Genomic DNA, 17,500 nt, shown 5'->3' on the forward strand with positions numbered 1-17,500 from the left:
AAGAGCAACAACTCATGAAAACAATCCCAAGCTGTTCTCTTTTCCGCCCTTTTTTTCCTCCTCATTTTTGACTACTTAAACGTATCAAGACAACTGGAAATACACATCTCCTAGTCACTTGAGTGTTAGAAGAAAACCGTGTTATTGTATTTAAAAGGCGTATATACTAGACTATATATAGCCAAGAGCACTCAAACTATAATTATAGACTGTATTCATACGCTTATTTGCCTTTATGACAACTAAAGTCTTTGTTGAGCACTTTAGAGAGAAAGAATTTGCACTATTATTCGAATAAATGGCAAATGTTAAATTTCATCACTTTTGTGTACACGGTTAGGTTTAGTATTGTAGAAGAGATAAATACTAATAATTATTAGTATTTATTTTTTTATGGAATAATAAGACTAATTTGTGCGGCTATGTGGTGTTGTGGTAGCGCACTCAATTTCGAATCGGAAGGTCCTGACTTCGCTCGTCGCATAGTTGAGTCCTTGGAAAGGCTTTTTACTTACATTCTCTCACCGTACTCTGGTGTAAAATGAGTACCTAGCCGTTAACAGCGTTGTCTTTGTCCGAAAAAAATTGTAATATCGCCTAACATCGTCAGGTCACATTCAATATATTACGTGTTGCTGTTGGCCAGTGAGCCCTTGTAAAGGCGCTTTCATCACTTTTAGCGGATATTGCGCTATATAAAAGCTCAAGTTATAAGACTAACCATGTACACAACCGTGACTGGATCCAAAAAATTGCCGTATATTCAAATAATAATGAATGGGAATCTAAATAAGATAATCTTATTATAGTATGTTAAAATTTGGGCAATGAAGAGGAAATTCATTCCTGTTTCTGTTGTGTGAAACAGCCAGTAACAATGATTTAAACAAGACACTAGTCAACCGCTGGGTACTACGTACTTTTCTAACTTGGTATAATTTGTGATAAATCATGTATATTATATGTAGAAATCGTGTACCATTGTCAATTGCCTTTGTACATAATACAGCTTATAAATTCAGAAGAAAATATTCTTTTCAGTAATTTTCTTAATATTTTGAATTGAAATGCATTTACATATATATATATATATATATATATATATATATATATATATATATATATATATATATATATATCTTCAGTTGTAGGTATGTATCATATAATTTATATTGTAATGATAGAATAGTAAAATATTTATATTATTTCTGGTTAGACTGAAATGTCACAAGAGAATGAATTCCGCAGAAAATTACAGTTTGCAATAAATTAGTCATGCGGATGATCCCAGGGCCCAATTTTATGTAGGCGGACTAGATTTAGTTCTTTACTAGTCTAGTAAATGGCTTGCTAATCGTAAGCCTACGCGGTGCAACTGATTTAAAAGAGCGGATTTTTTAATAAACGTTTTCTAGTCTCTGACTAGCTAGGCTCTTGACGTTGTAAGGACGTTGTCTATTCAGCTATTTTGTGATGGTAACATCGAGCTCTCTAGTACACGATGGCAGGTGAGATACCAGCCTTCATACTTTCAACGCAAAAGATTTCCAAAGAGGAAATTAGCAACATATCTGGTTTCATATTTGAACTTACTTTTGCCACGATGAATCAAATCACGTGATATTGACTGTCGACTGATCAGACTACAGTGATTTCCATGGTTAACTGTCAATTAGGCCAGTGAAAGTTTCATTGAAACTCAAACAAATTGAACCAAGACACAAACAAAACAGACAGTGTGTTCTGATGAATCACATTATTTCAGTCAGTTACAATGCCAGCAGAATAACATTGTCTCCACTAGACTTTCTAATCGTTTTTTCTTTTGGTTGTTCTTTGACTCAAATCCTTCGATTTCTAGTCTCCATATATTTATATATATATATATATATATATATATATATATATATATATATATATATATATATAAGCTCAGCAATAAACAGGAATGTAGACTGCAAATAGGGGCCTTATGTGGTACCGTGTAGTATCATATACGAGGTTAGGTAACAAGTGTTGAATTATTAGAAATATTGATTTCTATTGACATAATAAGATAAAATTCCCTTTAATCATGCCGTTGGTGAATTTTGTCTTTAAGGTCTATTCCAAGGGAAGATTGGAATAACCCAGGCGTTAACTGCAGTGCAGCATCGCAACCTGAGCTAGGTGACTTGCTCAAGGCCACACAGCGCAGCAATTATTCGAACTCGGTACCTTTGGGGACGAAACAGCAAAGACCTTACCGCAGAGCCACGCTGCCCCACTACATGGAAATCCCACATAATATACTTGTGACAATTACTGTAATGCGCGCGGCAACGCGTGTGGCGAAAAGTATCAAATGTTTAATATTGCTACTTCTCGGGACACTTAACACTAATATTTTAATATTATTTATGAATCTCATAATGTGACTATAATATATGGAAGTGCTATGCTGAAGTGAATTGGAAAAAGTGTGAACATAAAGTGAATGTTGCGAGTGAAGTGATTTGTGTATGTGTGTTTTTGTGTATGTGTGTTTAATATGTCGAATTCTACACACGTCATATTTCTTTGATGCACCATTTGATTTTTGGGATCCTGATAGCTCAATTGGTAAAACACTTGCTTCACACGCAAGGGGACCAAGATTGATCCCGGCTTCCGTCGAGATTTTTTATAACCCCCTGTCCACTCAGCAGTGATTGGGTAGCTGGGTCTGTTTGATCTGGCGGAAAAATACTTTGCGATAGACTAGAGTCATATCCAATGGGTAGCAAGCAATTGCTATTTTCTTTCTTCTTCCTCCTCCTCCCCCTCTTCTTCTTCTACTTCTTCTTCTTCTTCTTCTTCTTCTTCTTCTTCTTCTTCTTCTCCTCCTCCTCCTCCTCCTCCTCCTCCTCCTCCTCCTCCTCCTCCTCCTCCTCCTCCTCCTTCTTCTTCCCCTCTCCCCCCTCCATGTTGTCTCCATGTTTGAAGGCCTAGTTGTTGAAGGATCGCCGTTGTCTGCCTCAGCTCTGTTAGGGGTCCATGCAGTTAGGTCTGCAGAGGTGTTGGACCAGGCCAAAAATCCTCTCTTGCTGTTGCATTTTATGGGCAGCTGGATTATATCGTGGACGTCTTCTCCTTCACCACAATCACACATGCCTGTTTCTACGATTTTCTATATTGTCCATTTCATACACAGGCTTATTGGCTCTGATGGACTGCTTTTTGATCTTACTGAGGGCAAATTGTTAATTTATATCTAGTCATTTATAACTACAATTTTTCCCTTTTGCAGAACACTACCTATTTAAAAAAAAATAAACATCTGGGGTACGAGCGGTAAGCAAGAAAGCAAGATTGTCCTCCGCACGAATACTTAGCTCATAATGTTATCATTATATCTCGGCATTGGGTGACAAAATACAGATGAATCTTTAAATGCACGGATATTTTTTATTAGATAATTTGAACGGATCAATGTTATCTGTCCCCGTGCGTTTAACTGATAGCCCACATTATTCTATCCCTACCCAAAAATAATAACAAAGTTTGTTCAATCTTAGGCTTTCGCCACTAGATCTAATTCATACAAATTGATGACAACATACATGAAAGTGAGAATAATAATAACGCGTAATGATATCAAGTGTACAATAATGATGTGATAAATAATAATGTGAAATTGAATGTAAGCTTCAATTTAATTACAAAAACAGATCAAATCAACGTTTCAGAATTCCCCTTTATCAACAAAACAGGATGGATGAAACACCACAGATGAATGAGATAATGTGGTAGTGGCGTAGTTAAGATGAATAAACAAAACATTGATTGGCAGGAAATAGTATGATCCTTTGTAAGGAAGCACGAATTTGTCGTTGAAAGATCGCCAATAATGATGTGTGACGTCAGATAATCAAGCGTTGAACTTCTCTAAAAATTATTTTATTAAGTAAGCAATTATCATTTAGACCCGGTCTAAACATATTTGAACTTGTCTTATATTCAATTCAAATATGACCAAATCGGAATCGATTGAGAGGTAGAATAAAAGATTTCTTACACTCATGCGTTTTGGAATTCGAACTGTGCTATCTCATGTAGCGGCTTAGAACACGTCAGGTCAGGCATTAAAAAAACACAAGAGTGCAAGAATCGTATATTTTACGTATATGTCTATATAGATGAGACCTGCCTACTATTACGAAAAATTCGTAGAATTACGAAAATTTTGCTCCATTTTCAGAACATCGTAAGCATCTCTAAGTCATCATTACATTATTGAAAATGAAAGTTATGCCAGTCTGTATATAATTTTAAGGATTTTGAAGTGTTATTATATATTTGTGAGAGTGAATTGGTGATTATAATTAGTCACGATGGAAATAATATGTCAAGACGAGTAGGAATTTTATTGTATTATTATTATTATTATTATTATTATTATTATTATTATTATTATTATTATTATTATTAATAATAATAATAATAATAATGATATTGTTTTATATTTTTATTATTATTATTATTATTATTATTATTATTATTATTATTATTATTATTATTATTATTATTATTATTATTATTATTATTATTTATTATTATTATTATTATTATTATTATTATTATTATTATTATTATTATTATTATTATTATTGATTTTATTATTATTATTATTATTATTATTATTATTATTATTATTATTATTATTATTATTATTATTATTATTATTATTGATTTTATTATTTATTATTATTATTATTATTATTATTATTATTATTATTATTATTATTATTATTATTATTATTATTATTATTATTATGGTGATTAGGATGTTAATATTTTTTTAAAAATTACTATTATAAAAAGGCAATGGTATTGACCATAAATAAAGATAAAAATAAAGAAAACTATAATGGTGATTGATTGTTGTGAGATCTGATATATTCTATTTATAAATACAGTTTTATTTACACTTTATAATATATTTTATTATATATAATTTACAAATAAAATGTTTATTGTGATGAACGAAAAGGAAGTGATTTGTATATATTTTATTGATTTCAAATTGTCTTTGACATAAGAAAATACACATGCATATATATACATATATACATATATATATATATATATATATATATATATATATATATATATATATATATATATATATATTGAATCGTGTTTGATACAAATATGGTACGAAAAGTGCTCGACATGTAGTAATGGAGCGAATTATTATTATTTAAAATATTTACCACAATGTTTGAGACAGTCTACATTAATGTAGACTGTCTCAAACATTGTGGTAAATATTTTAAATAATAATAATAATAATAATAATAATATATATATATATATATATATATATATATATATATATATATATATATATATATATATGTGTGTGTGTGTGTGTGTGTGTGTGTGTTCAGTAAAGAGCCAAATATGTAAATGTAAACGTTTTGCATCCTACATCCTTTCCTCGGACATCATGGTGTCTACCAAAATTGGTTTATTATAGAGAAATGATAAAGTCTTGATTATTTCTTTTTGAATAATATGCTCTTAAATTTTCCCCAAATCAAAGTATGCGACAATATGGTCTTTTGATAAAACACTCGGTCTTGGATTGGAAGGACCTTGGGCTCGAGTCCCGTTCTGAGTGGCGCATAGTTGAGTCCTTGGAAACTTCTCTTTACCCACATTCTCTCAACGTATGCAGGTTTACAATGAGAACATGGCGGTTAACAGCGTAGTTTCTGGCGGGAAATTTGTAATATTGCCCAACAGCCTTCATGTCTCGTCCTACATGTTAATTGTTGCTGTTGGCTTGAACCCCTTGTAAATCACTTTTAGCATGTTTAGTGGACATTGCACTGTATAAATGCTCAATCCTCTTTTAGGATACCGTACCAATGCCATGTTTGATAAATTTTAAATAATCAATAGTACAAAGTCTCTTAGAGATGCGCGAGCATTCGATACGGAGTTTATCCCATTATGTACTTTGACACGCTCATCGGTTTTATATGGTGACCGTCTCGTTACAAAGTCAAGCGATGATGAGTGTGGCCTGTGACAGGATGAGTGACCATGATCGTAGAACCCTGTTCCTGGTGTTTTGCCTTTGGAAAAGGCATTTACATACATTACGTCACTTTATTTAGGTGCGAATTTGTACCTGGCTTGAGGTAGTTCAGGATTTATGTAAGATTACAGATATAATGAAGGACACCATACAGACATCCTGAACTGCATGAAATGGAATTTTTAATTCCATATGATCTGGAGAAATAAATACAATAATATGAAGCGAATTGACCATCGTGAATTAATGATGCTGGGTATAGATAGTATGCGCTTGGCTAAGAAGAAGCTCATAACATTGCCATCCGGAAGTATAACGGACCAACACACAAAACTCTGTGTATCCATGAACGTTTATAGTCGGGTTATTACAGTTCAATGCGCATTACTCATAAACGCGGATGGCAAAAAACAATAACAAAGACCTGAGTGATGTCATCTTCGAACTATCTATACAGCCGTGTATCTATCTATCCCTCTATCTATATATCTAACTATCTATCTATCTATCTATCTATCTATCTATCTCTATGTCTATCTATCTATATGTCTGTCAGTACATCAATCTATCTATCTATCCATCTCTCTCTCTCTCTCTCTCTCTCTCTCTCTCTCTCTCTGTGTGTGTGTGTGTGTGTGTGTGTGTGTGTGTGTGTATATATATATTTACCTATGTTTTGTATTTTTGGCTTTAATTTAATTTTCAGATTTTAAATCACTCCGACACGACATGCACTTATTTTCAGGTCTGATAACCCAATTCATTATGGGCTCATTGTCGTAATGGAAATCTAAAAAAAAAAATGACATGAAATTATTGTCCATTCCAACAATGTTAAAATAGGCCCACAATTGCGTTCGGATGTCAGACCTGCATATATGTAAACGTCGCTCCGACATAAAACCGAATCGAGGCTATCAGTCACATAATATATAATACCAGCCCTGATTAATGAAAGTTGATAACCAGAAATTAAAAGGTCCAAATTGCGGTATTTATTCATTTATTTATGCATTTATTTAATTACTTTTTTTTATTCATTCAAATGTTCTTATTGCAAATAATATTGTCTAAAACTATAAATAAACTTTTATTTAAAACTTGAAACACAAACTAGGTAGACTTAAAAGTCGTCTGTTTTTTGGTAGAAAGACTCCGGAACCATCAATTTCTTGACGTGGTAAATCCTTGTAAGAACAAATCCGACAACCAGCCCTAGAATCAGGAATCCGATCATGCTTCCGACCAAAGAGCCTGTGGAGAGAAAGGCAAAACAACGATTAGTTTCTGAATTAAGATTGATAAACAAAACGAGAACTTTAGAAAATATTTTTTTTTAAAAAGAAGAAAAAGAAAAAAAAAACAAAAACGAAACAAACACCAAAAAGAAACCACAAAACAAAACAATTTTTTTTTAATGTAAACAAACGTTTAGTGGACGTTTTTTGAATTAATATGTTATTGGTTGGTTGACTTTCGTCTACTAAAAGAAACCAAGATTGACATGAAAAAGACTCTAAAATCAATAAGTTGAGTGAAAAGAAAACGAAAATATTTTTTTTTTTAAATTGAGCTTTCACAGACCGACCAAATAGAGAGTTTTTGTTTTTTACGTCTTTAATTTAATGACTTTAGTTGTAATAGTAATAACCCTATTACATCATCTACGAAGACTGCTTCCGCCAATAAAAATTGTCAAAATAACAAGTTGTAGCGTTAAATCACTCAAATTGACAACTTTTGTTCAGGTAAGATGAAAATGTTTCTTGTCTTAAGCCCCCCATAGACGCACAGATCTCATCGTGGGACGGATCGCCGAACAAGCACTGCTGGGTCGCTGTGACCCGATCCTGCGTTAATCTCAGATGATTTTTGCCCACACACGGGGAGATATTTTTTGAGGTTATCGGCGATCGGGGGCGTGGCATTATAAAAACAGTGGACAGTTTTTTTCGGATTTTCGCCGTTTTTACGTCGGATTCGTGATCAGCGTCAAATTTACAATAGGTTTGATACTAAGAACTGTGTCTGTTTACTCCAAAAATTGGTGAAATTAGAATTAAATTTTAATTGATAGTGAGGCTATGTGGCCGACAGAACCGATCCCAGTTACTGTCTGTTATTCTATCTTTCGTCTTGCGCACAATAGTGATTACTTTTCACTAAATTATATCAATTAGACTGTTGAAGGAACGAAATTGACATCATTCCACTCTTTGTTATTATATTAAGGCAGTCATTTTGGTAATTAGTTCTCACTAAATTATATCAATCAGACTTTTAACGTTCAAGGTTACTCGTAGTTTTGCGTGACGGTACGTTATTTCCGACTGGTGGATGTTGTGAGAATTTTACCTAAACTCATAGCATCAATAACCTATCAAGATATTCGCATCATATGTAGCAATAACTATAATAATCTAACATGTCGAGAGAGAGAGAGAGAGAGAGAGAGAGAGAGAGAGAGAGAGAGGGGGGGGGGGGGAAGAGAAAGAGAGAGAGAGAGAGAGAAAGAGAGAAAAAATTTACTTGCGCTATATATACCACTATATTCAATAAAGGTGCTCAAATCACTTTATAAGGGTCCTTGGCCAACATAAAAAACATGTTAGACGAGACATGACTGTTAAGCGATATTGCAATTGTTTCCCGACAGAGACGACGCTGTAAACAGCGAGGTACTCATTTTAACAGTGAACAAGGTGAGAGAATGCGAGTAAAGAGCCTTTTCCAAGGATTCAATTATGCGCCACTCAGAGCGGGACTCGAATCCAGTACCGTCCGATCCAAAGGCGAGTGTCATTTCACAAGACCACATGCATAGCCGCACAAAAAAGTGATGAGAGAATAGATTCATATGTATTGAAGGGGGAGAGAGCGAATGGAGTGAGTTAAGTTCTTGGATAGTTATAGAAGGAACCAAACTGACGTCACTCATCTCATTGTTATTGTTTTTAGACACCCATTTTATGATTTTATGGACAATAAAGATTTGTAATTTATCGTCATAATAATAATAATAATAATAATAATAATAATAATAATAATAATAATAATAATAATAATAATAATAATAATAATAATAATAATAATAATAATATAATAATAATAATAATAATAATAATAATAATAATAATAATAATAATAATAATAATAATAATAATAATATAATAATAATAATAATCCCGTGGCAGGTTAAACGGGTACTCCTCGGGACTACTCGCATTCGCAACCCTCCTCCCTCCCCCCCCCCAACCACCACCACACACACGCACACAGCTCCTTTTTTGGGGGGGGGGGCGTTGTTTGTAGATTATAATTCAAGGTTACAATGCCCACCCCTGTCATCACGTAGTCAAGGCTTTTTGGCATCTGCCAATCCCAAATGTCTGTGTCAAGGTCGACCGTCATGTCGCGTCAACGGGTGAGGAAAAAAAAAAAAGAACTGGCATATTACTATTATATCATTACATTGAAAATTATGAAAACTATTTATTCTGTATGAATTCCTTTATAAATTTTACGATGATCAAGAACGAAACTTTTGCCATCTACCTCTTCCTGGCGCAGCATTTATAAAAATATTATTTTTAAAAAAAATTATAAAACAGCATTTATTTGGCGCAATATCTACGTGCTCAAAGCGCTTTACAAGGGGTCCCAAGGCAACAGCAATATTAAACTTGAAAGACGAGACATGACGCCTGTCAGGCGATGTGACATTTTTCCCCAACAAAGACAACGAACTGCCATGTACTCATTTTACACCTGAGTACGGTGAGAGAATGTGAGTAAAGAGCCTTTTCCAGGGACTCAACTCTGCGCCACTCAGAGCGGGTCTCGAAACCTGAACCTTCCGATCCGAAAGCGAGAGTCATACCACTTGATCCATAACAAAACAGGGAGGGGCACTGTTCTGTCGGCCACATAGCCTCAATATTAATTAAGATTTATTTCTAATTTCATCAATTTTTGGAGTAAAAACATAGTTCTTGGTATCAAACCTATTGTAAATTCGACGCTGATCACGAATCTGACGTCAAAACAGCGAAAATCCGAAAATAAATTGTCCAATTTTTTTATACTGCCGCGCCCCCGATCGCTGATCGCCTCGAAAAATATTAAGCAAGGCGGGCTTTGCGAGCGATCGACCGTCCCTTTGCTTATCGGCCACACACATTGCGTTTTCACCCCGGTTTGCCTGATCGGCGTTCGAACCACGATCAAAACCGTGCGTGTATGGAGCCTTTTACGAGTTGCACGTCGTCCGTCCTGACTGGCAAAGAAGCCGAAATAGATACGGTTTGGTAATTTTGGATTCTTCAGTTTTTATCAGTAAACGCAAATAACAAATCAAATTAATTCAATTTTCATCTTTTTTTTTTTTAGTTTAGACTTAAAATTTCAATGTTTTGTCCACCCTGATATAATACCGTATCGATTTAGCAGGCCACAAATTTACGTGTTGAAAACGTTCCGGCGTCATCATCTCCATGCGACGACTGTGTTTTGACGGCTGTACATTTTTGCTCACAGTTACACGTTGTTTTCCCACAAGGCGGACAGACGTTATTGTTGTTGTGGAAAGTCGTTGGTTTTCGTGTTGGTTTTGTTGGAGACGTTGTTGTCGTCGTGGTTGTTGTTGTCGTTGTTGACGTTGATATTGTTGATGAAGGCGTTGATGATGTCAACGCGGTTGTTGTGGAGTGTTTTTTGGATGGAGCGATAAGGATAGGGGTGGTAGTTGGAGAAGTTGGTGGTTTTGTAGTAAAGTCCTTATTGAAATTGATTCGGTAAATTTCTTGGGGTATCAACGTGACAGGCTGCGGAAAGAGAGAAATAATGGATTGTAAGAGGTTCCCATAAAAATGAGAAAAAAAAAATGCTGCTTGAAGACCAAAAGTGTAAAAAGAAAAATGACAAGTTTAATTTTAGCTTTAACTATCTACTTACCAACCATATGAAAATCGTCACATTCGTTACGATGCAGCCAACAATTTTCTCTTTCTGATTTCTCTTGTTTTTGTTTGAGTAAGAAAAGTCAATTTTTGTGTTGGGTGCGAATTTTCGGGGGAAATTCTAAAAATAGCTGGTAATGAGAGAGTTAATTCAGCTGTGACTCACCGTCTATAAAACGGTATTATCTAGGGATGATTCGGACCCCAAAAACTGAAATCGGCAATTAAATAATGATAAATGCATACTTGGAGTTTTGTGCAATGCCAGAAATAATATTTGTTCTCTACAATGACCAAGATGAATTAACCCAAAGTTTCATATTTTAGGCTATAGATTCAATGATCAGCATTTAGTTCTTCCCGACATAATACCACTGGGTCGAAATTTACAATTTTAATCGATGTAGACGTTTCGGGTTTTCCCTCTTATTAACAAAATTGACTTTCAAGTAGATATTTTTAGAATCGGAAGGACTTTTGTGGCCAAGCTGTACTCGTCTTAGAACGTGCGGCTATGTGGTCTTGTGGTATGACACTCGCTTTCGGATCGGAAGGTCCTGGGTTCGAGCCTCGCTCGGCGCATAGTTGAGTCCTTGAAAAAGGCTCTTTACTCACATTCTCTCGCCGTACTCAGGTGTAAAATGAGTACCTGGCCGTTAACAGCATTGTCTCTATCCGAAAAAATTGTAATATCGCCTAACAGGCATCATATCCCGTTTTACATGTTGCATGTTGCTGTTGGCCAGGGACCCCTTGTAAAGCGCTTTGAGCACTTTTAGTGGATATTGCGCTATATAAAAGCTCAATTTTTTTTACTCGTCTTAGAACAAAGGCAAATCGTTTTGAGAGTAATCATTGATAGGATCGTTGAAAAGGAACACTCAATCATTAATTCACTCATTCCTAGGACTAGCCGTTGATCGTCGGGTAAATAGGGACAGCTTGGCTCAGCGGTACGGTCTTTTCTTCTTATTCAAAAGGTACCGAGATCGACTACCCGCCTCATCGTGTGGCTTTGAGCAAGTCACCTCGCCCTAGCTCACTTTGCGGCGCTGTACTGCGGTTGACCCCTGGGTTATTCCAGTCTTCCCTTGGAATAGACGCTAAAGACAATAAATTTGCCCTTGGGGATGAATAAAGGAAATTCTATTTTTTATTTATTTATTATTGAATTCGGGATGAAGACTTCGTCATATTGTGTTACTCCCCTCAATTCCAAACGTTTTCAAATGATCAGACATCTCTACGGCGATTAAATCTCATCAGCTCATTCGACTCATGTTTGAATGTATGATAATTGCCTTCATGGCAAAAAGAAATCTAAAATTCGACTTTGACTGTATGTAATGAATATAGAAATAAATAAAAGATGTAATGAGGCAAAGGAAGCCTGGCTGAATGAGCAATGTGAACAAATAAAATGAGCTGACTATTCAAAAGACCCAAAACCCTTCCACAACTCGATCAAGGAAGTGAACAGGAAGAGTAAATGTACACAAAAAGGCTGCATTAAGGCTAAAGATGGTACAGTGCTGATGGATAAAAACAGCATATTATTACAACGTTGGTCGGAATACATCGAGGAACTGTTCCATGATGAAAGAGGGAACAAACCGCAAATCCATAACTCCATAAAAGGACCACCTATCTTAAAAGCTGAAGTGGAGAATGCACTCAGAAAGATGAAGAGGGGGAAAGCACCTGGACCTGACAATATTCATGTAGAATTGATTGAAGCACTTGGAGGTTGGGGAATTGATAAATTAACTGAAATGGTAAATTCAATTCACGATTCTGTGGAGATACCCAGTGAAATGAGCATGATACCCAGTGAAATGAGCATATCAATATTCATAATGTTACCAAAGAAACCGGGAGCCAACGAATGTGGACTTCATAGAACAATCAGTTCAATGAGTCATATTACAAAAATATTGCTTCTTATCTTGATGGAGAAAATGAGGAATAAGATCAGACCAGAAATCAGTAATCTCCAATTTGGATTTGTACCAAATAGTGGGACAAGAAATGCTATTTTCACATTAACAACATTAATAGATTGCTATCTTGAAATGCAAAAAGATGTGTATATATGTTTTATTGATTACAAAAAGGCCTTTGACCGTGTAAAACATGAAAGAGTTATTGACATTCTGCAGAAGCTGGAAATAGATGGCAAAGACATTCAACTCGTTAGAAATATTTACTGGGAGCAAAAAGCTGCGCAAATTGATAGTGAGGTCAGCGAGTACACACACACATACAGCGAGGTGTGAGGCAAGGATGTGTCCTATCTCCCGACCTTTTTAACATCTACAGCGAGTTCATTCTACGTAAAATACAACTGAAGACAGGAGTGAATATAGGGGGACACATCATCAACAATCTAAGATATGCGGATGACACCGCTCTAATCGCAGAATCAGAAAAAGAGTTACAACAACTACTCGATAATGTGGTCAAACATAGCGAAGACATGGGGTTAGAACTCAATGTGAAAAAAACCCAGAATGTATGGTTTTGAGCAGAAATAATGTTAAACCACCCTGCAAATTATCATATCAAAACGAAGAGATCAGGAGAGTTGAAAGTTTTACATATTTGGGATACATTATTACATCTGATGGTAGATCCACCCATGAAATTAAAAGAAGAATTGCTTTAGCAAAGAACACATAAAATCAATTCAAACAAATCATGAACAACCACAACATTGAGATGGCAACAAAACTCCGGGAAATGAAATCATACGTGTGGTCTGTGCTTCTTTATGGCAGCGAATGTTGGAAGATTAACAAAGAATGTGAACGTAGAATAACTGCAGCCGAAATTTGGTTTTATAGACGCATTCTTAGAATCTCATGGAAAGATAAAATAAAAAACGAGGAGGTATTAAAAGAAATTGGAGTACGACCAACTTTGGTAAACACCATCTGAAAAACTTGCGGGTAAAGTTGCTGGGAAGAAAAGAAGAGGGAGACAGAGGATAGATTCCATTGACAATCTGAACAGATGGATTGGTGGAGGAGGAACAGGAATCGAGCTATTGAGAGGATCTGAGGACAGATAATGTTGGAGGGACATGATCGCCGATGTCTGCAACAGGCCTGGCACTTGATGATGATGATGATGATGATGAATGAATATAATAATTTGGTTTCAAGTAGCTTGCACAAGGAATAAATGAAGCATTCAGAAGTACATTAAGCTTGATTAAATCAAAGAAATGTTTTACAATAAAAATGTGCGTTAAAGAAATGTTCTATATGGTTATAGAACTCCCCCTAATTTAACTCTCTCCTTAACACCCATTTTCATGATTTTTCCTAAAACTTCACACCCAACTAACACAAAATAGATTCCAGACATAATAGCAGTAAAATTCTTGTGATACATAGAGGTCTAATTTCTTTAGCAAAACATGCTCTACAACACACTTCATTTTCTTTAAATTTTATGATGTACAAAAGAAATTTGAATAAGAAAAAGGTTGGTTGTATCGTAACGAATGTGAGGATTTTTCCTATGGTTGGTAAGGAGAGGGTTAAAGAAGATACCCCCCCCCCCCCCCCCAAAAAAAAAAATAAAAAAAATAACGGAAACAAACTAACAAAAGCAAACAGTTAAATCACCTGATTATCAATACTTCTAACAGAATAGCTGTCGTGTGCTCTGATCGATCCTTCCAGGAAGGTGAAGGCCGCCTCCATGGTGTGTTGAGGGATGTGTTGAATATTAGGATTGTCCAGAGGTACCCGTTCCAGCAGGCTGGTGTAGACGTATAGTGTTTGATTCCCGTCGTAGTCCAGCTGAGGTTATTATGAAATGAAAAAGAGAAAGGACGGATAGGAGGCTACCGAGGCGAAAAGCACATAATGTGAGATTCGAGGAAGTATCGCAAAATTTTACCTCTTAGGAAAAAAATAATAATGATATTAGTGATAATAATAATAATAATAATAATAATAATAATAATAATAATAATAATAATAATAATAATAATAATAATAATAATGATAATGATAATAATAATAATAATTATAATAATAATAATAATAGTAGTAGTAGTAGTAGTAGTAGTAGTAGTAGTAGTAGTAGTAGTAGTAATAGTAGTAGTAGTAGTAGTAGTAGTAGTAGTAGTAGTAGTAGTAGTAGTAGTAGTAGTAGTAGTAGTAGTAGTAGTAGTAGTAGTAGTAATAATAATAATAATAATAATAAAAGATAATGTGAAATACAGTGAATCTGCAAAGATGCCATATATACATACATCTGTTTAATTATTCTACTCTTACTTCCAAGGGCGCATATCTGTTGTTTTCCACAATGAATTGGTCAAGAATTGATACAAGCAACTGTTTTAGACTTCTTCTTGTAACCTGGGCGAAATGTTTTGGGTCAGTAACTGGAAAATAGGGAGAGAAGAAAAAAAATTATATGTTAAATGTCTTGAAACAATTTTTTGCCCAGGGCATACCAAGACAAAGGAATATTGATCATTTCTAAGAAAACTTATAAGTGTATGTCTCAATAAATATAACCTATGTTGTTATGTAAATAATTTTGGGATTCGCTTTCTTGCCCACAGAGCAAAAATTGACAGAAAGCAAATAAACTAAACAAACATAATAACAACAAAAATCAAACAATTTTTAAAAAAATAGCATAAAACAACAAGAACCACCCCCCCCCCCCCCCCCACCCCCAACAAAAGTGAAGGACGTTTAAATTAATCGAAGAGTTTTACGCGACCATAATCTGAAGAAGACCGCTTTTAACATTTTGGCCAGAAAACTCGCAAAATTTTTAATAGGTCTACGTGTTTGTTTGTTTTTTTCAAAGTTCGGCAAAATAGCCATAATAAAAATGTATATTTGCCGTGCAATCTTGGTGCACAACAGTAACAGGTGATGTGTGAATGAAAATGTGTTTTTAGGCATCCCGCTGAAAGAATCCATGAAATAATGTAAACCCGTGGAAATGCGTTATATGGATGAGTATGTATCTATTTGTTTATGTTGTGTATATCGCACGCGTGAAAGAGAGGGAGAGAGAGAGAGGGAGAGAGAGAGAGAGAGAGAGAGAGAGAGAGAGAGAGAGAGAGAGAGAGAGAGAGAGAGAGAGAGAGAGAGAAAATAAGTAGGAGTGAAATATCTGTTCAATGTTAAAGTTATCATATAACGTTATAACAAGTGTGATTTAATGACAAATTGCCATATTTATGGACAATACAGATCTATTATTATTATTATTTTCTTAGTTTTGTAATAGTGCACTCAAACCACAAGCAAAGGAAGCAAATTTTAATGCAGCCAGTTAACTAATCCTTCTGTCCACCCAGCACTATCGTACTCTGGAAAACCCCTGTTTAAATAATTGGCCAGAATACTCGTCCTTCATATATCGATCGATTTAAATGACCCTCATCTTGGGAAACACTCTCAAACCTGGGACTTTGCGAAGAGCAGTGATTGGCGGCTGGGCGGGTATGCCACATCAGGCATTGTTGGTGACAACATGCTATTCGAAGGGTAGAAAGCGACGTGTGATTATTTACAGGTCTGTTTACCCAAGTTGTAATAAGATCATTGTTGCAATGGGAATACTCTCAAACTAACTTAAAATATTGCCTATTGCGACCATGTTAACTCAAGCCTTTAATGGCGTTCGGTTAGGGTCAGCGTGGCTCAGCGGTACGGTCTTTGCTTCGTACCCGAACGGCACCGAGTTCGATCACCCACCGCTGCGCTGTGTGGCCTTGAGCAAGTCACTTCGTCCTACCTCACTTTGTGGTGCTACTCGGCAGCTGCTGACGCCTGGGTTATTCCAGTCTTCCCTTGGAATAGACCCTAAAGACAAATTTTTCCATGGGGATGAATAAAGGGAATTTCATTTATTTATTTTATTTTTTTTTAGACCCGCCTAGTTCGCAGACAATTAGAACCTCACATGCAACATTATATAAGACACCTATAAACTCTCTGGGCCCAACGACCCGAAGACTTTTTTTTATTTTTTTTTATTTTTTTTTTTTATTAGAGAAAAGTGTATCCTTTTACCTGTGACCAGCATAACGAAGTGAATCTTTTGACTTGCGCTGTAACAAAGAGACACATCGAATACTTCGTGGAAAGGGGCCACTGGTGTGTACTCCATGATGTTCCGGACAAGAGGATTTTGAGAAGCTCCCTGTGGCGCAATGGAAACAAGGACAAATTTGATTACATTCTATAAAGGGAGGTTGAAAATAATAAAATTGGGAGCGGGCACAAGTGAGCAAGTAAAAAAAACCCCACAACAAACTGAAAAGGTATGTATGACGTTCGGGGTCCCGATAGCTCAGTTAGTAGAGTACTCGCTACACACGTAAAGGGACCAAGATCGATCCCGGGTGCAGTCGAGATTTTTGCTGACCCTCCTGTCCACCCAGCAGTGAATGGGCTGCTGAGTCTGTCTGATTTGGCGGAAAGTACTTTTG

General features: G+C 35.5%; 2 protein-coding genes across 5 annotated transcripts in view; one reads left to right on the forward strand and one right to left on the reverse strand.

Annotated features, from left to right (window-relative positions):
• LOC144978970 (uncharacterized) overlaps positions 1–1,041 on the forward strand; it is a 58,805-nt gene extending 57,764 nt beyond the window's left edge. Inside the window, exon 10 of the mRNA XM_078925589.1 lies at positions 1–1,041. This exon is cut by the window's left edge and continues 94 nt beyond it. Coding sequence (XP_078781715.1) covers positions 1–18 — 18 coding nt within the window. The 3' untranslated portion in view covers positions 19–1,041.
• Positions 1,042–7,042: 6,001 nt separating this feature from the next.
• The window catches only part of LOC144977826 (uncharacterized), a 25,863-nt gene continuing 15,405 nt past the window's right edge, over positions 7,043–17,500 (reverse strand). For 3 of the 4 annotated variants that reach the window (XM_078923221.1, XM_078923222.1, XM_078923223.1), the window contains exons 12-16: positions 17,082–17,211; positions 15,318–15,427; positions 14,658–14,834; positions 10,530–10,890; positions 7,043–7,321 (exon numbers count right to left, since the gene is read on the reverse strand). In XM_078923221.1, coding sequence (XP_078779347.1) covers positions 7,191–7,321; positions 10,530–10,890; positions 14,658–14,834; positions 15,318–15,427; positions 17,082–17,211 — 909 coding nt within the window. In that variant the 3' untranslated portion in view covers positions 7,043–7,190. Of the gene's footprint in view, positions 7,322–10,500; positions 10,891–14,657; positions 14,835–15,317; positions 15,428–17,081; positions 17,212–17,500 lie in introns of all 4 variants that reach the window. The other variant, XM_078923224.1, reaches the window with a different exon arrangement.

Source organism: Berghia stephanieae, chromosome 8, assembly GCF_034508935.2.
Source record: "Berghia stephanieae isolate SIO BIC M18660-M18661 chromosome 8, UCSD_Bste_1.3, whole genome shotgun sequence".
Taxonomy (NCBI): Eukaryota; Metazoa; Mollusca; class Gastropoda; order Nudibranchia; family Aeolidiidae; genus Berghia; species Berghia stephanieae.